The sequence below is a fragment of the Phascolarctos cinereus genome, unplaced genomic scaffold (genome assembly GCF_003287225.1).
Source record: "Phascolarctos cinereus isolate Bilbo 61053 unplaced genomic scaffold, phaCin_HiC Scaffold_5;HRSCAF=322, whole genome shotgun sequence".
Taxonomy (NCBI): Eukaryota; Metazoa; Chordata; class Mammalia; order Diprotodontia; family Phascolarctidae; genus Phascolarctos; species Phascolarctos cinereus.
In genome coordinates, this window is record NW_027555958.1 from 3,805,392 (window position 1) to 3,830,952 (window position 25,561).

Here is a 25,561-nt window from a genome sequence, read left to right on the forward strand (position 1 = left end):
AGTCTCCTAGACAGCAGAGCGTCCAGGGGCATGAGGAGATGTTGTGAAGTAATACCTTTCATTTGGAGGACAGAGAAGCTGGTGAGGGAGGGAAGAGCCAAAGTTTGAGAAGGTTTAGAAACAGAAGGGGCCGCAACAGACTCGTTTGTTGGTGAGAGAGAGAGGCCCAAGACGTGGACTGTGGGGACTGTGGATCTCGAGTCAGAGGGCCTGCTCTCCAACCAAGGTAATCCTGGGGAAATCATTGCCCCCCCATCCCACCTCAGTTTCCTCCTCTGTACGATGAGAAGCTTAGCAGGTCTCTGAAGCCCCCTCCAGCCCTAATCAAGGATCTTGTGATCTTTAGCGCGTCAGGGTTCCAGACAGCTGCTGACATGGCACACGTCTGGCAACTGGATGTGGCTGGCTGGAGTAAGAAGATGACAGCTTTCAAAATGGGGGCTGATTGTGCTCCATTCGGGATACCAGGAATTAATTTTAAACATAGTTGTGCTCATAACAATCAGCAATAATAATGACAGTAATACTAAATGCATTTTACAAAGATAATCTCATTTGATCCTTACCAATATTCTGGGAGTTATTATTATCCTCATTTCACAGTTGAGGAAACTGAAGGCAGACAGAGGCAAAGTGACTTGCCCAGCATTACACAGCTAGTGAGTGGCTGAGCCTGGATTAGAACTCAGGTCTTCCTGAGCCCGATCCACTGTGCTGCCCTGCTGCCTGCCCCTAGGCTTGAAAAAGACATCGATGGGGCAGCTAGGTGACGCAGTGGGTAGAGCACCTGAGCTGGAGTCAGGAGGACCTGAGTTCAAGTGCAGCCTCAGACACTTGACATTAGCTGTGTGACCCTAGGCAAGTCACTTAACCCCAATTGCCTCACCCAATAAAATAAAATGAAATAAAAAAGACATTGATAAGACGGATCACGTCCAGAGGAGGCATCCCGGAGACTGCAGGGCATCAAGTTCATGTCACATGGGGATCCCTCGAAGGACCCAGGAATAGTCAGCCTAGAGGTGTCACCTCCTTCTCACTAAGCGCCGGTGACTCCCAGGAGCCAATCCCAGCTGCTCTGTTTGGCCTTCCCTCCTTCCTGGGCTCCTTAAGCCCTGAGGTCCCCCAGCACGCACATGCTCCAATCCACTGACTGTCCATTTCTAGGCTCCAGGTGTTCTCTCAGGGGTCTCTTCTTTGGGTCCTCGTGTTCCCAGCCTGTGGCATGTCGGAGGTGCTTAATAAATATTTGTTTACAGAACAAACTAGCTGAAATGGAGTTGGGAGCTAAGAGCTCTTCTGAATCTGAGAAGTTGTGTTTTTTTCCTTCTGACCACAGGTCCCGATTCTGAAAGCCTGCTGAGATCCGTGGCTGCTCCTTCAGCTGCTTCTGCTTGCTCAGTCATGCCTGTGTGACTCGGACATGGCCTAGCCCCTCCCGCCTGTCTGTGCGTGTGTGATGGTGGGACATTGGCTCTCTTGGGAGCTGCTGCCGCTGTGGGCTCTGTGACCTGTTCTGAATTATCTACCGGACTTGCCCCCGCTCGCAATGAGCTCCCAAACCCATCCAGGTAAGCGCCCTCTAAGAGGAGGCCCTGGCAGTGCCAGGCTCTGTGGAAGCAGCGTTTGTCCACATTTGGGCCTTTGTGCTAATTGCAGTGTGGGCGGGCTGCGATTGATGGAGATTTGGGGAGGAGTGGTGGGTGCTTGCTTAGTGGTGAGTCTCCCACCACCTTGCAGTGTGTGACCCATCTCTGGTCCCAGGTAAAGAAAGAGGGGAAGTGGTGGTCTTGCCCTAGAGGAAATCAGCTCAGTGCTGGCTACCTTGGACATTTAGTTTCATGGCAGTTTCCTGGCCTTAAGATGATCTGCTCGTGATTGATTCGGGGCCCCCTTTCATCATCATTAAGTGGTCCTGGAGCTAGAACATGATCTGTGTGTTGTAGGACAGTCCCCCTCCCTACCTCCTCAGCCCAGTGTGGCTTACGCCACTGCTGGTTTCTCTGGCAGATGTTTCAGGAAGAATGGTGGTGACCAGATGCTTGGTGGCCTCCCCTCATCAGATGGGAATGGCCAAGGTCATCCACGGGAATGGCCAAGGTCATCCTGGAGTTAGTTGTGAGACCTATTTTATTCGTGGTGTGATTGCAGTGGAATGCATTGGGAGAGAGGGAAGACTCACAAATGCCTTTTTATGAAAGAGAGTTGGAGGGGAGGCAGAAGGGGCCATTTTCATGCAGATTTCTCCCACTGAACTGTGTTCTCACGTCTGGTCAGTGTGGTGATGGGAGGCCAAAATCCTGTGAGGCGATAGAACCCATGGACCTGTATGGAGAGCTTTTGTTCTCCACTGGATTTGATCAGGATTGTGGGATTCCGGTGCAGACGTTTTCTGCTCCAGCTTATTTTGGACCTAGCGAGGTGCCAGGCCTATCAGAAATGATCTCCCTGCCCATCCATCTGTCTATCCATCCATCCATTCTTCCTTCCTTCCTTCCTTCCTTCCTTCCTTCCTTCCTTCCTTCCTTCCTTCCTTCCTTCCTTCCATCCATCTCTTTCCCAAGGACCCCCAAGCTGAGGATGGGGAAGCCTGTCACTGGAAGGCCAGGGCACCATAGACACAGAGGCTAACGAGGCCTGTTCAGCAAGGCAAACTGTGGGTGGGAGGCACATTGTCACCCTTTGGAAGTTTGGTAAAGCCATTAGATGGGGTGAGATCACACCTGATTAGTTGATGGAAAAGAAATACAAGGTTGGCTTTAACTCTGTTATCTCTAACAGTGTTTGACAGGAATGTCCTAAGTATTGTTAGCAAAGTGGGCCAGGCCGTGTCAGCCTGCATTCCGGGGGGCACCGCCATTTTGGTCCAAAGCGTCTGTTTGTTCTGGAGCTTCTGAGGGTGCAGTGAAGCAGTGTGGCCCGAGCTTTGCCAACTCAGGAGGGCCAGAAAGCAATTGCCGTGCTGGCTCACTTCTTCCAGGAGGGAAGGGGGCCTTCTGAACAGCAGACCAGGGGTCTGTGCATCCCCAGGGACGTGTGGTCGTGATGGGCCTGGTGACGCGACTCTGGCTTTGTCAGTCCTGGCACTCCACCAGACTTCCTGGCCCAAGACCCAGTGGCTAGTTCTGGCCTCTGTTTCCTGCCATTTTCTGCCAGTCCACTTGAGACCTTCCTCTTGAAGTCACCAAAGAGACCAGGGACCACATTTCTTCCTACTTGAGGAAGGAAGGAAGGGAGCAGATTTCAGGGGAAATACGGAGAGAGATCTGTCCTGGAGGAGGCCACTCTGGGGCTTGTGGCTGAGGACCATTGGACCCTAGCTTCATACATGGAAGGGACCTCAGAGGCCACTAATCCAACCCCCTTATTTTACAAAAGAGGAAACTGAGGCTGAGAGAGATAAAGAGGCTCAGTTACTGCCTGGTTCCACCCACTGCACCAGGCCCGCGCTCTCTCTGCCACATGTGCTAGGCTGCCCTGCCCCTGCCCCAGCTGGGCCTCGACGCAGGCTGAATCTGGGCTCTTGCTCCTCGGGATCTGAAAGGGCTCTCTGCCCACGGACCTCCTTCCAGGACGCCTTTCAGACAGCCGTCCTTCCCTTTCTGAGGCCCAGACTGCTATTCCCAGGCCAGTCTTTGACTCTGGCCTCAGAAGTGATCCATGGTTTACTTTCCCATAGGGACATTGAAATGTGTGTCACTTATGGGCACTCTTAGATTCAGGCTGGTGTCACTGGGGCCAAAGGGAAGGCCCTTGGGGCTTAGAAATCACCACTCTTAAGTGGTGTATGTGTGTGTGTGTGTGCGTGCATGTGCACATTTTTGCATGTGTGTGCACGCACACGTGTATGTGTGTGTGTGTGTGCATGTGCACACATGTGCGTGTGAGTGTATAGGGAAGGACTAGGTGCCACGCAGTCCAGATGACCTGCCAGCGCAAGGCTGCCTGCGAAGGAGGGTTTCTCCCCCTATCCCCCAGCCCACTGCTTTGGACCATGGGGCTCGTCCTCAGGCGTTCTCTGCTCCAGCTGATGGAAAGTGGGGTTTGAGCTGAGACTTGGATAAAGCCCTGGTGAGGAGGGAGGGCATTCCAGGCAGGAGGAGCAGCCAGAGAAAATGCCTGGTGGGGAGAGATGGTACCTGTTGAATGACTGACAGACCAACCAGCTGGCTGAGTCAGACTTGGAAAGCCACCTAGAGGGACATGTGGGTGTCGCAGTGGATAGAGCGCCGGCCCCGGAGTCAGGGGGACCTGAGTTCAAATGTGGCCTCAGACACTTACTAGCTGTGTGACCCTGGGCAAGTCGCTTCACCTTTGTTTGCCTCAGTTTCATCAACTGCAAAGTGGAGGTAGTGATTGCCCCTCCTCGCCAGGGTTTCTGTGAGGATCAGTTGAGATCCTGTTTTCCAAAGTGCTTAGCGTGGTGCCCAACAAACGCTCGTGGCCTGCCCTTTCCTCCCACCAGTGCCGGGTCTCTCTGGGGCTTCGGTGGGGCCACGCCGGACCCCAGGCTCGGTGCTTTGAACAAACACTTGGACTTGCTCACGACCAGCTGCGCTTCCCGCCTTCTTCCCTTAGACGGCCACTGCTCTGCTGAGAGCTCCATTTTCTGGAGGTAACGTCTCGTCTTCTATGTTTCTGGTTTGGCCTCAGCCAAAGCTCCCCAGCCCCGAGCCCCACAACGCCATGCCTTCCCTCTCCATGAAATGATCCTGTTGTCATCTTGTTTGTCACCTCACTTGATGGGGGGGGGTCTCCCCCATTGGACTGGCAGCTCCTTGAGGGCAGGGACTGGGGTTTGACCATCTGTCTCTTGTGCTTGGCACCTAGGAGGCATTTAATAAGTGCTGTTTGACTTGCATGGATTCGTACCCTGTTCATTTTCGGCCCATCTGCCCTCTCCCTCCTTCACTCCCTCCAAATGGGAAAACCAAAGCAGAGGGACCTTAGACGCTGACTCACGCAGCCCCCCTTTCTTTATAAAGGAGGGAAGCTGAGTCCCAGAGAAGGTGAATCCCATGAGTGGGTAGGAAGTAGGAGCACTGGAATTCTGTGCCTTTTCACCACCCTGGGATGCAGGAAGACCCACACACAGAAGCATCATATGAAAGCTTTCTAAGTACCAAGCATTGGGCCAGAGTGGGCCAATGGATACAGAGAGAAGAGCAAGGCAGGCCCTGCCCTCAGGGAGCTCACCTTCTTGTTGGGGAAGAAAGACACATATTAGGAGAATTGGTCGGCCTCGCCCCAAGGTGCTAGCTAGGACCTCACTGGTGGGGTGGATGGCAAGGCCCCGTGGAGTCCTCGGGGGCGTCAGACATGTGCCCCCACCAGACATCCTGGAGGGCACCCACCCTCTGCCACTTGGGAGGGGAGGGGGCCCGTGGCTTGGAGTGGACCAGGGTCTCTGGCTTCGCTCTCAAGGGAGTGGGCACTTTAAGAAAGGGGGGCAGCTTTGGAAAAAGCCCACAACCAAGAGATGGAGTGATGCTTCGGAATGGGGGGTTGGTTTGTTTGATTGTGTGTGTGTGTGTGTGTATGTGTGTGGTATGTGTGTGTGTGCATGTGTGTGGTGTGTGTATGCATGTATGATATGTGCATACATGTGTGTGGTGTGCGTGTCCATGTGCATGTGAGATAGGAGGCTGTGTGTGCGGTGTGTACGTGTGTGAGATAGGAAGCTGTGTGTATACATGTGTGTGCACATGTGTGTGTGATACAGGAGGCTGTAGTGTGTGTGTGTGAGATAGGCTTTGGGGGGGTGTGTGTGTGTATGTGAGACAGGACACTGTGTATACGTGTGTGCGCATGTGTGTGTGAGATAGGAGGCTGTGGTGTGTGTGAGATAGGAGGCTGTGTGTATACATGTGCGTGCACATGTGTGTGTGTGAGAGACAGGAGGCTGTGTGTATATGTGTGTGTGGTGTGTGTGCATGTATGAGACAGGAGGCTGTGTGTATATGTGTGTGTGGTGTGTGTGCTTGTGTGAGAGAGGAGGCTGTGTGTATACATGTGTGTGGTATGTGTGTGCATGTGTGTGTGTGCATGTGATAGTGATAGGAGGCTGTTTGTATTAACTTGGTCCAGTGGCTTTGTCCCTAGGGGTGCTTTGGCCAGAAGGGTGGGGCTTCCTACAAAGAGAGTTACCTGCCTTCCTCCTTCATTTTGTTAGACCCAGGTGAGTCGCCCTTGGGCCTCTCCCATTCTTCTGCTTCCTGCCTTTGTCTTCAGCTCTTCTATCATGCCAATATCTTGGCTTTTGAAGCCACACCATCCCCTCTTTCTCTGCCCTCATTACCCTGGGTCTTAATCAGCAAAGGTTTCTTCTGGAAGCTGGGAGATAGAACCGCTCACCTTACCACATCTCTTTTAAAATCTCTTACTTGGATTTCCCCCCTTTTAATTAACAGAGATACTGTGTTATGCTGGAGCTCCCACCCCCGCCCCCAGTCCCCTCTCAGTGAAGCCTGGAGCTTCTGCTGGGTGGTGAAGTTAGGGAAAGCCTCACACTCATGGCCTTTCTGCAGAAGATACTGATTCCAGGTTCTGAAATGCTGAATGTTGGGTGATGAATGATATTGAAATTTAAGAATGAAGTCTGTGTTCCGAGTAGAGTATTCTGCAGGGAGGTGATTCTGTACCATTGAGCACTGCGTTGGCAGGCCAGAGAAGGGACCTGAGTGCCTAGCCCAGGTGCTTGGGGTGCCGGGCTTCCAGCCGCGCCCCCATCGCACAGTTTAATGAGGCGGGGAAAGGTTTTCCACTGTGTCTGAAATGGATGTATTTAATGACGGTCTTGTCCATTTACCCTCGGTACAGACCGTTCAGCGTTGTATCTCCTCAAAGCTGCCCTCTGTGCTTTGCCAAGGAGGGCTGAGTGGAGGCAGATTCTTTCCTTGGTGTTTGGTGTGGACGGCACTGTTAGCCATGGATGCTCCTTTGTCTCTCGTATGCCAGGGGTGATGGTATTTTCTCCCTGTCTGTGTTCACACCCACCAAAAGTGGCGAGGCTGAGTCGGGAATGTCCCCAGCTTGGGGGTGGGGCGGGAAGGGAACTCTGTGATGGGTCTGGTGGAGTTTATAGTCGGGTGCTTCATCTTTCTATTGTATGTGCCCTTTTCAGTTCAAACAAATATGTCAGGTGCCAGCAGTGTGCAAGACTTGGGGGAGAGGTACAACCTGACAGCTGCCAGGGCCATCTCAAGGTTCCAGCTTCTCTTGTCTAGCGGGAGTACGGCTAAGCATATTCAAATTCTGAGGGACACTGAGGCAGAAAAGAGCACGGGAGTGGGGGAGTTCAGGAAGGATTCCTGGAGGGACTGGGCTCTGATGTGAGCCGTGAAGGAACAGAAATGGGGGAAGGTGGTGGAGGGGGCGTTTCAGGAAAGGGGGATGGTTTGAGCGGTAGCACCAAGACAGGAGAGGGACAGTGATTTTTAGGGAGCAGAAAGTTGTCCTGTTTGGCTAGATTGTGGGATGGCAGGAGGGCCCATGCATGGCTCTGGTTAGTTGGTTTCGTCAGCGTGGATGTTTCTATCACAGCTGCAGATTATGGTTCCTCCCCATAATGCTGTCCCAGCCAATGTTGCGATTCCTCTGAATGTCTCCATGGAATAACTAACCCACATGCCGGAGGCTTTCCCCTGACCAATCTGATACGCCTTAGGGGGTGGGGACGGGGAAGACACACTGGTCTTGTAGTCAGTGCTACGGGATCCCCACTTGCTTCTCTGGTCGTGCCTGTCCTGGATGTCTTTGATTTCACTTTGTCTAATACTCATTTCTGTTGGTGACAAACTGTAGTTTTCTAATGCCTGCCAATGTCTTTCCATCACCATTTGTGTTTCTTGTAATTTTGTATCACTTTTAGCCTCACAACATTGCCAAGAGAATGTTGGTATTAGAGGAATTCTCAGCTTTTGTGACCAGGAGAAATTATGTGGTATTTTTGAAAGGATGACTCAGTTTCCTAAATGTTATATGGTTTCATCTCTTCTTCCTACTCAATTCAAAGCTTGGCTTATTGTTCATCTGTAGTATCTGTCCGATTTCACGTCAGAGTTTGAGCAATATATGTTTTTCATCCACTTTGTTTTTCAAGCGTACATAGTTAGACCCATCAAATCCCTTAGCAGTGTGGTAGATTTCACTGAGAGGACTTTCTAGTGTTCTGGGGCTCCATGCAGTAGGCACACTGCAAGTTGCAAGTAAGAGCATTTGAAAAACTTATCTATTGCTAGGATTCTGCACAAAGCATCTCCCATGACACTGGTGAGCCTCCTTAGTGAGCCCCTGTCTACCACTTTTGCTTCTTGGCCAATGTCAGTGCTTCCCAGGTTATTGACCGAAGTTATTTCAACAGCGATATGTGCCTTAGAGTTTGGCATGATTTTCTTTTATGCCTGTGAGGAACCTTGTTTGGAGACAGACTGCAAGGCTAAGTTTTGTCCTACCAAGTCCCCTGTTTGTCCATCACTAGGTAGAGGACACAGCAGGGTCTTGGGTCTCCTCTTTCAGTTGTGTGATGGTCCACACAGGATCTCTGGTCGGAAAGAGCCTGGGGAAGCAGTTGGCTTCTTGTGCTTTCAAGGATGCCCTGTCGACCACAAGGGCGTGCACTCCTGAGAAAATGGACTTTGGGCAGATCATTTCTAGTGGGGCGGTTTTCTTTTTCTTTCTTTTTCTTTTGGTTAAACAGATGAGTGAGTCCATTAGCTGGAGAATAACTGGAACCACTTCCTGTCTTCTTGTTTTGGGGTTTCAGTGGGTTTTGACTTCAACCTCAGCCAGTCAGTATGGCTAATGGCACAAATGAGCAATGCAGCAGCAAAGTAGAGGAAACCTGACAATGGTTGCTTTCTCAGTTTTGAAGGAAAGAAAACTTGATAGAAAACAAAGAAAAGGAAATTGATGAAGAACAGGCTTTCAGGGTCAAAGGAAAGAAAACCAGTGAAGAATGCACTCTTGGGCAGAAGGAAACGCGATGACTGTGCAGTGAGGAAAGAAACAGAGGAAGAACACACTGGAAGGAAAGGAAACAGACAAAGAATGTGCAGTGAGGAAAGAAACAGACGAAGAACACACTGGAAGGAAAGGAAACATGAAGAATATGCAGTGAGGAAAGAAACAGGAAGAATGCACTGGAAGGAGAGGAAACAAGAATGTGCAGTGAGGAAAGAAACAGATGAAGAACACTGGAAGGAAAGGAAACAGACAAAAAACATGTTGGGCAGAAGGAGAGGAAACAGATGAAGAATGTGCAGTGAGGAAAGAAACAGACGAAGAACACACTGGAAGGAAAGGAAACAGACAAAAAACATGTTGGGCAGAAGGAAAGGAAACAGATGAAGAATGTGCAGTGAGGAAAGAAACAGATGAAGAATACACTGGAAGGAAAGGAAACAGATGAGGAGTGTGCAGTGAGGAAAGAAACAGAGGGAGAACACACTGGAAGGAAAGGAAACAGACAAAAAACATGTTGTTGGGCAGAGGGAAAGGAAACAGACGAAGAATATGATCTCCAGTGCAAGGAAAGGAAACTGATGAAGAATGCTCTGGAAGGAAAGGAAGCAGATGAAGAACATGCCCTCAGGGCCAGAGGAAAGGCACCAGTGAAGAATGGGCTCTCTGGGCTGCCCCCTTGGAAAGAAGAATCTTTCATGCCCTTAGCCTTCACCTCCAAGACAGCAGTTACAGAAGCCGAGTGGCTCTCTGAGCTACAACCATACTCAAATTAACAATGCCTTGTTCAGCCTGTCTTCTGTGCCACTCATTGTGCTAGGTGTTAGGGGTAAGAAAATAAAAATAAAACTGACACTTTTGACCTTCTAGGGCTCACCTTCCTGTTGCAGTTCTCTGGCATGGGAAGGAGAATCTGTGGTTCCATTGGTGTGAGCATGCCCTCCAGCAGTGCAGTCACCACCTGTTTGTGGCTCAGGTGATGGCTTTCTTGGGGCACTATAGTGAGCATTTCTGAAGTTAGCTGGGCTGGTGGTTGGCAGAGGGGCACCCAGCACTTCATCCCTGAACCTGTGCTTGAAGCCTATCCAGGCTGGCTGTTTCAAAGGATCAGAGAGGGCCCAGCTCTAGAGCCGGTAGGGTCCTAAGCAGTTTGCTAATTCCCCCCAACCCCCCCTTGCCCATTTTACAGATGAGGAAACTAAGGACCAAAGCAGTTAGGTGATTAAGTCTCAGAGGTGTGATTGGAACTCAGGCCCTGTCACATCAGTGCTCTTTCCTGGAATTTCTGCTCTGTTGCAACCCTTGGGTCACCTCCACACCAGGCTCAGACACCAGGAAAGGTGCAGTTCCTCACTTGACAAAACTGGTCATTGGTCTTTTGATGGTCTTTGGTCCATGCCACCCTGCTCCTGGAGCTTGCTTCTCTCCCTCCTCCATCTCTCTTACTGGTTTTCCTCAAAGGGAGCCTGGGACCTTGAAGAGTAAAAGTCCCTATTTGCGGGTGCTTGTTTTCTGGAGCCTTTTAGAGGTGGGAGGCACCTTAGCACTCATCTCATCCACCTGCTTCTAGGCCTCGAGCTTTCTTACACAAGACACCACCTACTCTTGGTTTTCAGTTGAGTTTCTGTTTTTTCCCTTGATAGTAGAGCCTCCTGTAAAAGATTAGGCCCATCCTATTTAAATGTGGTGTAACAGCCCTTGGGATTCTCTTAACGAGCTATTGTAAGGTACTGAAATCCATCCAGTTGTGCACCGTTGAAGGGAGAAACTTTCTTAATGATGATTATGTCAAGAAGTTTTAAGGGACACAGAATGAGCTCTAGTTTTCCTTCTTTTCCCATAAAGAGGCAACAGGTTTGTCTAGGATTTCTCAGAATTTAATTTTGAACAGAAAATGTCCTCTGTGGCCAGTTTGCATTGATAGTAGGAGTCCTCATTTAGTCCTAGACTGTGATGAGCCCCAGGGTGGCCCAGGAGAGCTTGTGTGCCCTGAGCTCCGCAAGTGAAGAGGCTGAGCTTTTGGGAACAAGGGGTTGCACATCCCTTCCCAGTGGCCTCTGAGGTCCCTTCTGGCTCAAGATTGAGGCTGCCTGAGCTGGCCCATAAGCTAGTCTTGTGTCCTTCCTGGTTTGGGTCTTGAGGATGGTAAAGGGTCCTTTTAGTTCACACCATGGGAGGGTCCATTGAAGCAACTGAAGAAGAGAAGACTCCTGTGGGCAGGGATGGAGATGGGGAAGCTGGCCTCATGTCCTCGCTTTGCAGTTCGAGGAAAGTTCGACTGGACCACAGAAGCAGGGTCAGTCTTGGCAAGACACGGACAGTCTGAAGCTCGGGAACACCTTGAGGCTGTCCCCACGTGGATTAGCTGCTGGGGGAGATGGCGGCTTTTCCATCTATCACTGGAGGCCATGGAGAGAAGACTAAAAGACTAACTGCTTCTGTTCGGGTTGGAGCGAGCGGCTGTTCTACCTCTCCCCACCCCATTCCTGCTCTGAGGTTTGGTCACTCTGCAGCCTGGAAGCCCTGGGCTGCCTGTGTCTGAGGAGAAGAGCCCATGAACAGAGTCTGGCCTGTTTGTGTGCCGGGGATTTGGACGCCTCCCATGACAGCCTGGCTGTCCACTTCTCCTCTATAGCCTAGTGTAGAATCTGGAGTTTTATCGATAACACATTCCCTGTTAAAGTAGCCAGTGATGCGGTGATCCAGAGCGTTCTGCTTTTGTGGTGAAATAGAACACGCCAAATCCCGCTTTTGTCATGGCCAGACTTCCTGGCAGGTGTAGTGACGGACTGTCGCCATCTTGCCTGTTGCTTGTGAAAGGGGAAAAGGGATGGGAAAAGGAGGGGCATGGGTGCCCCTCTCCTGCCCCCCCCCCCAGACCTGAATAGGATAATTCTCACTACTTGACACTTCTTTGTCACCGTCACATTCAGAGCCCAATTCCCTGTGAATGAGGCCCCTGCCAATCCTTAGAGGCCGAATTCAGCATCTCCTGGGGTCCAGATGGGAGGAGGCCATACGGCTGGAAAGCCAGCTCGCCATTATTCCCCACACGGTCAGGAGCCTCCGAGAGCCCCTGAGCCAGGCATTGACTGTGCACCTGCAGATGCAACATGGGGCCACATACAGAAACATCTGCTCTGGGACAGCTCCCAGAGAAGAATTTTGTATTGGGCATCACCCCATTGTGTGGATGGCCTTTCTTTGCAGTGGTTAAGAGTGAGTAGGGGGCCTCTGAGCCCCTTTTATGCCTGGTCTCAGGCACTGCTGGATGAAAAGGACACTTAGAAATGTGTGTGGGACTGAGGGGAGGCCAGAAGTGGGCAAGGGCAGAGCTGCTGCTGTATTTTAATAATGCCCTAGGAGGACGAGGGACTTAGGTCTTTTATAGCGCCAGATTTTCTGTGTGGGGTCAACAAAAAGTAATTGGTCACGATGGTAATGGTGGTAATTGGAGTTTTCAGGATTTCCTAGTAAGTTTACAGTGATTTGGTGTCTCTCAGCAGGCTCTTTCCCAATGGATCCTTCGTGTTATAGAAGTATCTAACGGGCATGCCAGTCTGTAGCTTTGATAGCAATGAATCTGATGCTATATAGTGTAAGTATTTTAGGGTTTAGTGTGGTTTCCCACCTCCCTCTTCTTCTCCCTTGCTCTCTTTCCTTCCTTCCTTTCTCTTCCTCTCCCTGAAAGCAACAGCTGTCAACTCAGCCTGAGCTGCCATCTTGATTTCTCCATGCTTAGCAAGTAAGCTCCTTCTGTTAGGGCTGGATAGCGTTCTGGCTTCCAGGGCTGGGGGGAAGCTGTGGAGGGGGTGGAGGAGGAGTCAGCAGACCCTGTCTGTTTGCATGATTTACTCTCCTAGGCTTTTGGTCTCCTGGCTGAATTATCACTCATGGTATTACTTCCAAATTATCACCCATGGTTCACTATGACTTGGAAAGCTGAATTATCTCATTGGCCTCATCTTTGGAGACCCCTTCTTTCTTTTGAGATCAGTTGGAGCTTTTCTTGTGGGAGTGGAGGGGAAGGGGGCGGTTTTAGATTTCAGTGCTGCCAGTGTGGATTATGGAGTCGTCTTCAAGACCTTTTCCACAGGGAGACTGGGGCTGGGAGCCAGGGGAGCGTGTTGACAGGGTGAGGTGAATTGTCACTGGGGGAGAAGGGTTTCCTTAAAATACCAGTTCTCATAAGAATTAGCAAGAGAGCAGGAGGGAAGTGTCTGTGTCTTTCTCAAGGAGCATTTCCCAGGAGACAGTGAGGCCTGTGCTTAATACAGGGCTGGCTTCTGCTGCCCAGTGGGGTGATGCTTCGCCCCATCTACAGAACGCTTTCTGCCCCATTTCACGGAGAGGGAGTGGGGGCTGCTGCCTTCTGTGTGGAGTCACTTTGAAATTGGCTTAGTGCTGGAAGGGTCCTGTTTTCTTGTCCTTCCTGGAAGACTCTGAATTTGTGGTCCTTGAGCATAGGAGCTGGATTCAGGCTCAGGGCCTGAGCTTCGACAAGGTGGTGACGAGGGACAGGGGAATGCATGCACGGTCATAGGCCAGAGGGACTGCAGGAGCCCCCTCTTCCAGCCCCTTCATTATAGACGCTCAGGGATCTTCCCTAAATAGGTTCAAGTGTTCTAGGCAAATGGATTCTCTGCCACATTCGCTGGGGTGTGTGGAGATGTCCTCTCCAAACTGGCTGCCCCACTTCTCACGTGGCACAACTGAGTCTGGGGACCTGGCAGCCCTAGTGGACCGCAGCTGGAACCCTGACTCGACTGTTCTAAACAGGCACCTTAGGAGTCTTTTGGGAGGACGGTGCTCAGAAGAAGGATGATAGCTCAGATGTGAATTCCACTTGACTGGGAGGACGGCTGCCAGGTGCAGAGGGAAAAGAACTGGAAAAGAAGGGCCTCAGCCTCATCACCTCTGGGGTCATGTTTGGCCTTCGAAGCCCTTCCTGACCCGTCCCCTCCCCCCAGCCTCCCGGCTGTTCCCCACCTTCTGCAAGGAGCCTCCTCCATGCTAGTAACACCCTGCTGCAGTAGCCTTGGCTCAGCCTGTTCTGCATAATTGTTTGCTCTTTGACCCTTGCCATCAGACCATGGGCACCTGGATGTGGGCTACCTTGGAAGTGAGTGCTGGATGGCCTCAGGTCAGGGATATTGGAAGGGGAATCTTTGGTCCCCTACGGCTTAGACTCAGTGTTTCCTCCCCAGAGAGTTTATGGTACCATCTGCAGGGAAAAGCAAATTCATTAGATAACCAAGCCACCATCCCCCAAAGTCTCTAGCCTGGAAATGTGTATTGAGCCTAGGAAGATGTCATTCTATGAGGAAAAATGTCAGGTCAGGGACTTGGGAGGAGACACGGCTTAAGAATGCTTCCTTTGTAAAGACACTGCAACAGGTCAAGGAAGCTTGGTGAGGTCCTAGGCTTCATTAATTAGAGAAGAGGGAAGCGGCCCCAGGCAAGCGTCTGTGATAAGCTGGTGAGCTGGGGTCTTCATATTGCAGACTGTTATTTTATATCGGAGAAAGGATTGGCAGCTGCTTGAGGGCAGGTGCTGTTTACTGTCTCTTCCTCCTCACCCAGGCCAGGGCACAAGGAAGATTAATGAATGCCTCCTTGGCTGGGCGATGGATGCCAAGCGTCATTGTGCAAACTTGAGTTCATTTTGTCTTGTGAACGTGTGTGTGTGTGTGTTTGTGTGTGAGTGATTGTATGTGTGAGTGTATTGTGTACATGTGTGTAAGAGTGAGTGCATGTGTGTGGGGGGTGTGAGTGTTTATGGGTGTGAGTGTGTGTGTGAGTGTATGCGTGTATGGGTGTGTGAGTGTGTGAATGAGCGTGTATGGGTGTGAGAGTGTATGGGCGTGTGTGAGTGTGTGTGAGTATATGCATGTATAGGTATGTGTGAGTGAATGTGTGTGTGTGAGTGTGTGTATGGGTGTGTGTATCTATGGGTGTGAGAGTGAGTGTACTCGTGTGTGTGTGTGTGTGTGTGTGTGTGTGTGTGTGTGAGTGTGTGTCAGTCCGGGCCCCTCTTGCCTGCATTCCCGGTGCCTGCCACACAAGCCCAGTAAATGGTTTTCTGTTGTCTCCCTCTCCTGTCACACGCACTCGCTCCTCAGCCCGGTGCCGCTGACCCATGTGCCCTCCTCTGCTCCAGGTGCTGACCTCCGGCTTCCTGTGAGCCCCAGCCAGCACCGCGCCCCCCCCCTCGCCCCTCCAGGGGCAGCCTTCCCTCTCCTATTTCCTGTTTGGCCTGTCTAGAGCTTGTTCTGTGTGTGATTGTTTGCATGTTGTCTCCCACATTAGATGGTAAGCTCCTGGAGGGTGGGGACTGTCTTCTGCCTCTTTTGGTATCGAGGCACTTAGCACAGTGCCTGGCACATAGTAGGCGTTAATGGCACTTACCACACGTTGACTGACTGACTGACCCAGTGTTTGTGGGGGAGGGGCACTGTGGGTGGAAGGCGGTTTGGGGAGGTCCGTTGGATGCCTGTATCTGAGGTGGGTGGGGTGGCTCTTTCCGCAAGGCTCTGAGGAGGTGAGGCTGGCAGCTGATCCAGGCGGCCCAGGGGATGCTGCGAACCGCGGCCCTCATCAGGCCCACGTAGAGATCTCTGAGCGAAGGCACTCAGGGAGACGAGGGTTATCCTTGGCCTTTGGCCCTGGACCTGCCTGCTTTCCCTTGGAATCCCTCCCTCATTTTCCCCTCTCTGTCTCCCGGCTGGCAGCAGGGATGGCTACAGACACCCTATTCCCTGCCCATCCTGGTGCCCCTCTCCTGCGTGGCTCCTATGGGCACAATCAGCCTCCCCTTCTCATTTTGAGCGTTTTAAACCCTTGCTCAGCTGGCTGATCTGGACAGGCCCCCAGACCCGGGCTGAGTCCCCGGAGCTGAGAGGAGGGCCCTGGGCGCTCGAGCAGGTCTTCCTTCTTCTCCCGCTTGGCCTGAAACGCTTCCAAAGCCTGGGGATCGTCCAGTCCTGCAAACCTATTCAGCTGGAGCAGCATTTGGAGGCCTTGCCCCCCCCCCCCACTGGCTGCCTCTGCTGCACACTCTCTCTCTATTCCTGGAAAGCTCTGTCACTGGACACTGGGGACCTTTCCTTTTTTGGGTGAGGACTAGATTTTATGGCACCATGTGCTCAGGTACCGAAACCACCGTCAGGGAGCCTGCGGATGCCAGGCGGATGCCCTCGTGGGAGGCGGGGTCCGAAGCAGCCTTGGGTCCCATGTGAGTCGGCCACCCGCCTGGCGTCTGCAATGAGCAGGAGCGGGAGCAGCCACCGGAGCCGGGCTTCTTTCTGTGACTTCTTCCCCTGGCCCTCGGGCCCAAGCCGCTGGCCTTACTTTCTCAGGAGAGGATGTGTGCTGGGTGTGTGCATTTGTTCTATAGTTGAGATGATGGGTGGCCTCAGTGGAACCCTTGGGAGTGGATATTCCTGAACATAGACACCTCATCCCCTCAAAACTGCATCCTGAGGGTGCCCCAAAAGTGAATCCCGGCTGGGCGTGCGCCCAAGGAGACTGTCCTGGGGAGACTTGTTAGCTCCTGTGACGTTCTGTTGCCGTGTGTATGATGCCCCAGGAAAAGGGCTGGCGTGGAAGCCTCCCTGGGGGAGAGGCTGAGACCCCCGCTCCAGCCCAAGTTAGGATGTGCTCTCAACCAGCCTCCCACCCTGCTTATTCTGTTGAAAATGGCACATGTGGATTTCGGACCCCACCCTGAATTTCCTCTATTTACTCATTTGTGGGGTGCTTTTTCATCACCTCCTTCCCTTCAGAAAGGAGCGCAATATCATGTATTTCTTGTATGAAAAGCAATAAGTGGTCACTAAGAAGGCAGCCCCATGGCAGCTGCTGGTGAGCCCCATTCAGGGTAGGGGTCTGGGGGCTTGGCCTGCTCTGGGTCTGAAAGGTGGGGGCTGGCGCTGGCCAGCAGAGGAGGAAGGAACTGAAATTGGAGCCCAAGGGGCACAGGGATCCTCCTTCCACCTGGTCACTGCTCACCATGGATGCTGCCTTGCACCTGCCTAGCTGGTGTGAGCTGTCCCTCGATAAAAACGTCAGGCTCCTAGGAGAGGGACCCTTCAAGCAGGGTTTCTGCCTGTGACCAGGATGGGTCGGCTTCAGTCAGGCAGAAAAGGAATTTTTCATCCCCGTAGAGAATCCACAATTTAAAAGTCTCATAATCCCTCCCTCTCTTCCTACCTTCCTCTCTCCCCCTCCCCCTCTCACTCGCTCTCCCTTTCTCCCTCCGTTCTCTTCTTTCCTCTCTCCGTCCCTCCCTTCCCTCCTTCTCTTCCTTCCTCTCTCCCTCCCTTTCTCCCTCCCATCTCTTCTTTCCTCTCTCCCGCCCTCCCTTTCTCCCTCCCTCCCTTCCTTCCTCTCTCCCTCCCTCCCTTCCTTCCTCTCTCCCTCCCTCCCTTTCTCCCTCCCTCCCTTCCTTCCTCCCTCCCTTCCTTCCTCTCTCCCTCCCTCCCTTTCTCCTCCCTCCCTCCTCTCTCCTCCCTCCCTTTCTCCCTTCCTTTCTCCCATGGTCTTTACCAAGGAGCTTGAGCTGAATATCAGAGAGAAGAGAGGGCATCTTGGAGCTCTGCTTATTGTGCCCGCCTCCCCTTTCCCTCCTGACAGGGTCTGCATGCTAAACAGTTCTCTCTCACTCAATGCTCCCCCTTCACCCCAGGGCTCTCAGGTTATCCTCTGCCTAGCCACTTTTCCTTGGAAGTTAAACAACAGCAGTGCGATGTGCCAGTACGCCCTGGGGTTGGGGCCCCACCCAGGCCTCAGACTTTGGGCAGATCCTTCCTTCCTGGGCCTCTTCTCCATCATCTGTAAAGTGCTGGCCGTGGTGGTCCTGGCTCCCAGAAAGTACTCTCTGTGTTAGAAATGCTGCAGTCTTGTCCCAGAATGAACGGCCTCCCCTTTGTGCCCCTGGGGGTGCGCGGAGGGAAAACTGATCCCCGAAGCTAGTTCTCGCAGAGGCAGGCCCAAGAGCATGGTCGTGCAGGCTCTTTGAAGAGGCGGAGGTTATTAGCTGAAGTGGCCTGTGTGAGGGGGAGGGCAACGGAGAAGGCGGGAGGGAGGCTGGTGACCGGGGAGGGTACTGGCATTTTGGGGAGGTGGTTGGTTGCCTTGGCCTTCCCCTGATGCCCTAGCCCTGGCAGGACCGAAGGACAGGTCCTGGCCACCTGGCACCTGCCCTCCCCGTCCCTCCCTGTACCCACCTAGCATGGCCACCTCCGGGTGCTTTCAGAGCCCCCTTCTGGACTATGCTTTGGCTGTTGTGAGCTAGTACAGTGGTTTTCTCCTCAACCTATTAGGGTATTTTTGGGGCAGAAATTCGTAGTCTCACATCAAGAGCTGGAAGGGAGCTCAGAAGCCTTCAAGAAGCCCTGCTAGTTCAGCCCCCTCCCCCATTTCACACCTGCTGTGTGTGGGGGGGTCTGAGATGGGCTGATGGTTACGTTGTTGGATGGCGGGGATTGGCAAGCCCACATCTGAGTGGAGCAGGCCTAGCTTTCAGCCCTGATGGAGTTAGTGACTTGTCATGCAGGAAGTGGCCTGAGACCCCGTGTGTTCCTGACCGTTACTGGTCTGGATGCTGAAAGTGCTTCTGCACCAGTGAAGGCATCGGTTTAGCCTTGCCTCTTGCCCATAGCCCCCCAGAAGGGGCACAACTCTGGGAGAATGAAGTGTTTTTAATGTCACAGTGACAACAGTAATAGACATTTTGGGAGCAGGTCTCCATTTCCAGCTGCTTTATGTGCACCTTGAGCCCACAGGAGCTAAGTCTGCCAGGATTGACTGGGGAGATGGACTGACTGGCCCTCAGTGCTGGGAGGATTTGAACCCAAGCCCTTGACTACAAATCCTGCTGGTCCCCTGCCCGACCCAGGGCTGAGTTGCAGGTGACTTTCCTTTGTCCGTTCATGTGTAGCATCCATGCCCACTCTGCTGGGTGCCCTTTTCTCCTTCTCTGCCAGCCCGTGGGGGGCTCAGGGCAGAAATCTCCCCTACTTTCCCCCATGTAAATGAAATGGATCTGCTCTCTTTTTAATAGTCTAAGAGAAAAAGGGGAGCAGGCCACAGCTCTGGGATGCCGGGCCCCAGGACCCCTGGGGAGCACCCGCTTCTCTTCTCCTGAGGGTGGGGCTGCCGACCTCAGGGAAAAGGCGTTTTTTCCTCCTCGGGCCTCTGAAGGGCCCTCCTTGATTCAGGAGTCAGCATCACTGGGCTATGTGGAGTCCAGGGCCTGCGCTTGGCCCGTCTGCTGCTTCCCACTTCTGTTCCCAGTCTCGGTCTCTGGCAGTCTGGACTCCGCGGCCTTGGAGGCTCCTTTCGGGTCCAGATCTCATCCATAGGTGACCTTGGCCCGTGGACAGATATGTGAAAATTCAGAAGCCGGGGGAACTGAAAATCATGTGCTCGGTTTTTCACCCCCTGGAAAGCAGCGCTCTTTGCAGATCCCAGCTTACTCCTTTTGTTTTGGCATCTAACAGCATGCTCTTGGGTTCAGCAGAATTTGCTCCCACAGCTATTATGCAGGGTGCTTCCCGCTTGAAATGAGGTTTTTTAAACAGTCATTACGAATTCACAAATTGGATTTGCTTTTACGCATTTTTCGCTTTTGTTACATGTGAGGATAAACAGCCCCCAAACTTGGTGCAATCCAGCATGGCTTTGTTTGTGCTTGTTAATGGGAAACAGGTGAGATGTGGAGGGGGAGGAGAGGTCTGAGTCTGGGTGAAAACAGGACCGAAGGGACGGCGCGTTGGCTCTTCGGCATCCTCCCCAGCACACGGTGTGGGAGCAGCATTTCTTAGAGACAGAAGGAAAAAGAGGAAACATTCAGTAGACTCACGGGCGCGTTAGCAAAGGCTGAAACATCGGCACGCTTCCTTCCTCTGCCAAGGGCTGCGGGGTCGTGGCTTCTCATTCCTCCTTGTTCACGGTGCTCCTTGTTTGATGGTTTTGTGATGGTCACTGCGTGTGTCCATGTGTATGCATGCATTTATATACGCATGGCATGTGTAGACAGGCACACTCACGTATCTCTCTGTGTGTGCATGTATGTGTATATATGTGCTCACATGTGTCTCTCTCTGTGTGTGTTCTTTCCCACTGCGCTGCTGTGTTACTGTCTATGTTGTTTCCTTGCCTCTGCTGACTTCATCCTGAATCACTTCAAGTAGATGTGCGCAGCCTTCTCTGTCTTCATCACATCCATCGTATCAGTTCTTACAGCTCAGTACCATTGTGTGGCATTCATTGCTGAGCTGTTCCTACTTGAAGGACACCTACTTCAATTTCAGGGATTTCTGGGTTGAAAGGTATGGGCATTTTGTTTACCGTATTTGCCTAATTACAAACAGCGTTCCAAAATGGTTGTACCCATTCACAGCTCCACCAACCATGCACCAGCGCACCTGTCTTCCCGCAAGCCCTCCAGCAGGAGTTGTTCCCGTCTCTTGCCGTCTGTGCCGATGTCCCCGAGGGCAGGGAGACTTCAGGGAGAGTGGGATTTGCCTGTCTCATTAGTGATTCGGAGCTTCCTCTTTCATGGTTGTGAATACTTTGCAGTTCTTTGGCCCAGTGTTCGGCCACATCCTTTGATCACTTATGCACTTGGGAATGGCTGCTGGTCTAATTGCTTGTACATGCTGGATACTAGACCATTATCCAGGAAACTTGATGCGAAGGTTTTGCTTCCCGTTCTGCTCCTTCTCTTCTTATCCTTGGTGCATTGGTGCTGTCTGGGCCGCAGGTTTCAGTTTCCTGTAGATGTGTTTTTGTCAGCTGTGGTCATTTTAAAAAGCGCCTTTGCTTGGGGTCTTCGAGGCAGAAGGGGCCTTTTCCCCCAGCCTGGGTGATGCAGCCACATTGGGTTATTGTTCTCCTGAGGGGGGAGCCCGGAGGCCCATTTCCCACCAGACCTGACTCTTGACGGCTCACCCACGCTCTCTCCTGAATGCAGAGAGATGAATGGCGGCTGGAAGTGGGATGCAGGGGAGGAGGGGCCTGAGGGCAGCTGCCGGGAGGTTTTGTCTGCGCTGGGCCCCAGTACAAAGGTCCCACTGACCAGCGTTATGTCCCAGAGGCCTTGTGCTCTATGGGGTGGGGGAGGGGCCGTGGGAAAGGCCTTCTTTCTGCTTCCCTTTAGGCCGTGTCCTCACTGTTAGAGTGGACCTTGAGCACAGGGACTGTCCCCGTGCCTGGCAGAGGGAATGCTGAACCAGTGCCTGATGATCTGACTCAGCGGGGAGGAGGGGCAACGCCGAATTTGGGGAGGAGGAGGGAAGATGACCAAGAGACTGGTGGTGCAGTGGTCAGGGGCAGAGACCATGGCGGGGGATGGATGTGGCGGCCGACCAGGACGAGCCCCTTCTTGTAGGAGCAGCTACGGGCTTCTGGTGGGGTGGAGCATCGGCCCCTGGCCTCCGACCCTGCTGGTGCTGTGACCCTGACCCCGGAGAGCAGGCTCAGCTCTGCGTTGGTGGAGGAGCCGTCCTCTCGGGAGTCCCCTGGACCGCTGGAATCATAGATGTGGCGAAACCAACCCGCCGGGGAAGTGACTCCCCTCTGGGTCGTGCTGCATTCACGATTTGTGACCATGCTGGTGAGAGGCCGAGTGTCCGGGGAGGCTGGGGAGGCTGCTCAAAGGCTAGGGAGTTCTCAGGTTTCAGAGGGGGCATTCGCACTCAGATCGGTGGACTCTGACTTCTGTTCTCCTGTCGTTACACCAGGGACCGGTTGTCTCGCTTTTGTCCCTGTGGCCCCAGAGCCTGGCACAGGGATGTGCCCATAATGGCAGGGCAGAGCCAGATCCGCAATCACAGGCAGGAAGAAAGAGGGGGCAGGTGAGCTGTCCTGGGGCCCGTCTGCCCCGCTGTGTCTCGGGCAGATCAGTCAGTCAGTCAACACCTACTGAGCACCTACTGTGTGCCAGCGCTGAACTAAGAGCTGCAGATACAGAAGGGCAGAAACCAGTGCCTGCCCTCAGGGAGCTCCCAGTCTAACGGGGAGACCAGCAGACCGAATGAACTGTCTACAGAATAAAGAGGAAGCAGAGGGAGGGCGCTGGGATTAAGAGGGGCTGGCCAAGAAGCGGGGACTGCAGTTGGGAACTGCAGGAAGCCAGGGAGCTCAGTCATGAGCTGTGCGGATTTTGGAGGATCGACATGGCAGCCGGGTGGGGGCTAGAACACTGGCCTGCGGAATTCGGGAAGACCGGAGTTCAGATCTGGCCTCAAACAATTCCTTTGCTGTGCGAGGTGGCTCATTGAGGGGGGCAGCCAGATGAGGGGGGGCAGCGAGGAGGCTCATGAGGGGGCAGCCAGGTGGGGGGCAGCGATGAGGCTCATGGGGGGGCAGCCAGGTGGGGGGGCAGCGAGGAGGCTCATGGGGGGGCAGCAAAGCAGCTCGTGGGGGGCAGCCAGGTGGGGGGGCAGCAAGGAGGCTCATGGGGGGCAGTGAGATGGGGGGCAGCAAGGTAGCTCCTGGGGAGGCAGCCAGGTAGGGGGGCAGCAAGGCAGCTCATGGGGAAGTCCGGCTTCAGTGATTGCTAGAAGGTGGAAGCAGGGGCCAAGGAGAAGGTCTGGGACAAAGGGACACTTGCTCTGTGGAGAAGGAGGAGATGGACTGACTGTCCTGGGGCTTGCTCAGCACCCCCGTCAGGAGAGCCGCATCCCCTTCTGGGAATCACTTTTGAAGATAGGCTAGACAGTGCCCCCAGGAGGGCAGGCAGGCATACAGGCCCCTACTATGTGCCAGGCACAGGCGTTCCCAAGCACTGGGAACACGCAGGAAGGTGACGAGAGCCCTTCCCTCAAGGAGCCCCTAGTCCCATGAGGGAGTCAACATGCAGAAGAGATACGGGGAGGCAGAGCTGGGGAGCGCATTGGAGGGAAGCGTCAGAGGAGAGCCGAGAAGAGAAGAAGGCGTGGGGGCTGGGCCATGTGGTGGCCATCTTGAAGTAACTCAAGGATTGCCCATGGCGGCGGGGCGGCATTGGGCCAGTTTCAGATGATATCAGGATGGACTTCTCACCTCTCCAGGCTGTCCTGATGTGACGTGGGCAGCCTTGGGAGGGGGTGGGCTCCCCGCCCGAGAGCTCTTCAGGCTGACCCTGGTCTCGCCTTCGCCTAGTTGGACGGGGAATTCATTCACGGGGCAGTTGTCCCAGCTGGCCATGGACTTCCCTTCCAATCTGAGATCTGAGGACTGATTCAGGGGCAGCAGGTCACAGAAGGTGCCATGAGTCAGTTTGGCCAACGTTCCATGAGAGAGCTATTCTAGGACCATAGAGTGATCATGTTGGAATAGACCTTTGAGATCCCTGGTATCCATTCTACATAAAAGGAAATTGAGGCACAGAGAGTAGGACTGAGCGGCCCAGGGTTTGGAGTGGAAGTGGAGTTGTCTCATTGGAAGGTGATTTGGAATTCCTTGATCTCTCACCGTTTTGGAAATGTTTGCCAGCTCTCCAGACTGGTTGGTCAGGTTGGGGGGGGGTGCTACCAGTTGGGTATGATGTCAGAGGGTTTCTTTTTGAGTTACAGATGGCACTGGAAGGCCCCTGAGGTCTCTGAGGCCGGTGTTGAGGGCAGCTTTGTACCCGCTGGATGGTTTCTTCCACAGCGTCCCTGGTGAGAGGCCACCAGCAAGTGTGGAAGTCCATTGGGGGCCCCAGCCCCACCTCCTGGGGGCTCTCCTGGCTAGAGACAGAGCTGCCCAGCTCAGTGCTTCCTCTTCCTTTTGGACATGAGAGAGAGCCCAGCCTTCTCTCACCCAGCTCCTCCCACCTGCTGCCTCAGGGGAGAGCGGCCCATGTCCACAGACTGCCCTTTTTGGGTGGTTTCTGGGACCTTTCTTCCTTGACAGCCGGCCCAGTCGCACAGTTGTGCTGGATTTCATTGTTCCTCAGTTGGACTCGTCTCTGCCACATGGCTCCCATCCTGCTGGGGCTCAGCTTACATCGCCCGCCTTGGAGGCGGGTCAGCCTCTGGCGGGTGGCTGTCTGAGAAGAATTCCTCTCGCTCTGATTAGTCTCTGGCATGCTGCGTGGGGTAGCTCTTGCGTCAATAAATCGTCATCCACCGCTGGTTGTCTGGGATCAGACATAAACACCCCGCCAGACTCCACCGTCCTGAAGGCTGCCCAGAGCCGCAGGGTGGACAGAGGAGGGTGGCTCTTGGCCCTCGCTCTGCACAGAGTCTTCTCTCGGGGCTGCACAGGGATGGGCGGCTCCCAGAGTCTGCAGCTGGAAAGGCTAGCCTCACCTTGCTAGTGGAGGAAGCTGGTGCCCGGAGAGGTCCATGGTCACACGAGTCATCAGCAGTAGGGCCAGGCTGCAGTGGGGGCCTTCTGACCCCGCATCCAGGCTTCTCCCATGGCCAAATAATTGCATAAAGTGGTTTCATTCATTGTGGCAGCAAGACTTTGCTGACTGGTCTGTTGGGTGGAGGGATGGAGCCTTGAGTGGATAGAGCTTTCTGAATGAAGTGACTCACCCTAGGATGGGGCTGGAGGCTCTAATGGCCTTGCCTCTGGGATCATCCTGCAGAAGGCCTGACCAGGCCTGCAGAAACCCAGGTGTGGAGGGCTCAATGATAACAGTGATGTCAGTTACAGATGCATTCAGGACTCAAAGATTTGCTGTATAGCTTTCTGCTAGAATCTCTTGGAAACCCTGAGAGAAAGAGAGAGAGAGAGAGAGAGAGAGAGAGAGAGAGAGAGAGAGAGAGTGAGCGAGCTGCAGTGGAAGCTTTCATGCCCATTTTACAGAAGGGGAAGCTGAGGCAAGTGACACTCTCCCAGTCACATGGCTTGTCTGTATCTGAGCCCAAGTATGGGGTGACTTCAGCCCCAGGCTTGACTTGACCCACATAGGCCAGCCGAACGGTGGGTTTTTAAAAGCCTTGTGCTAGTGTCTGGATGGTATGAGAGAGGCCTCAGCCCCGGCCCCATCCAGGAGCACAGCCCATTGCCGTGGCCCTGAGCCTAGGGATTTGGAGTCCCTGGCTTTTCCTCCCTTTGCAGTTGGCCATTTCTCAGGCCTCTTTCTTCTCTACCAACCTGCTGACCCTCCTTCCCCTGGACATCCTCTCCTGGTTCACCTCCTACCTCTCTGACTGCCATTCTCAGTCTTCTTGGCTTGGTTATGATTCTCCTCCTGCCTCCTCCCCTCCCCCTCTCCCCTCCCCTTTCCCCTCCCCCCTCCCCCTCTCTCATCCCTTGCTCTCTGGTCACTCAGTCACTACTGGGTTCAGGTCTTCAGCCTCTCGCTTACATTATTTTCTCCCCTTCCTTCCCCCCCCCCCAAGGTGCCATGAATTTAACTCGTTTGTATTAATTTGTAACTGCCAATTTCTGTTTATACTGTATATCCTATTTTGAGTGTCTCTTCCATTAGAATATGAGTTCCTTGCCAGCGAGGGACTGTTTTTTGCTCTCTTTGTATCTGGCCCTCCCCATACATGAGCTTTGGTGCATAATAGGCGATTAATAAATTAGGCCTCTTGTAAATGGAGCCACAAGCGAGGCCCTTTTCAGAAGGGCAGAAAGATGGACCCAAGGCCTTTTTGCTTGAGGGCTTCCC

At 53.3% G+C, this 25,561-nt stretch overlaps 1 protein-coding gene across 2 annotated transcripts in view; it reads left to right on the plus strand.

Annotated features, from left to right (window-relative positions):
• Window positions 1–25,561, plus strand: part of HDAC4 (histone deacetylase 4) — a 290,128-nt gene that overhangs the window by 39,279 nt on the left and 225,288 nt on the right. For both annotated transcript variants that reach the window (XM_078154602.1, XM_078154603.1), the window contains exon 2: window positions 1,340–1,571. In XM_078154602.1, coding sequence (XP_078010728.1) covers window positions 1,550–1,571 — 22 coding nt within the window. In that variant the 5' untranslated portion in view covers window positions 1,340–1,549. The remainder of the gene's footprint in view (window positions 1–1,339; window positions 1,572–25,561) is intronic.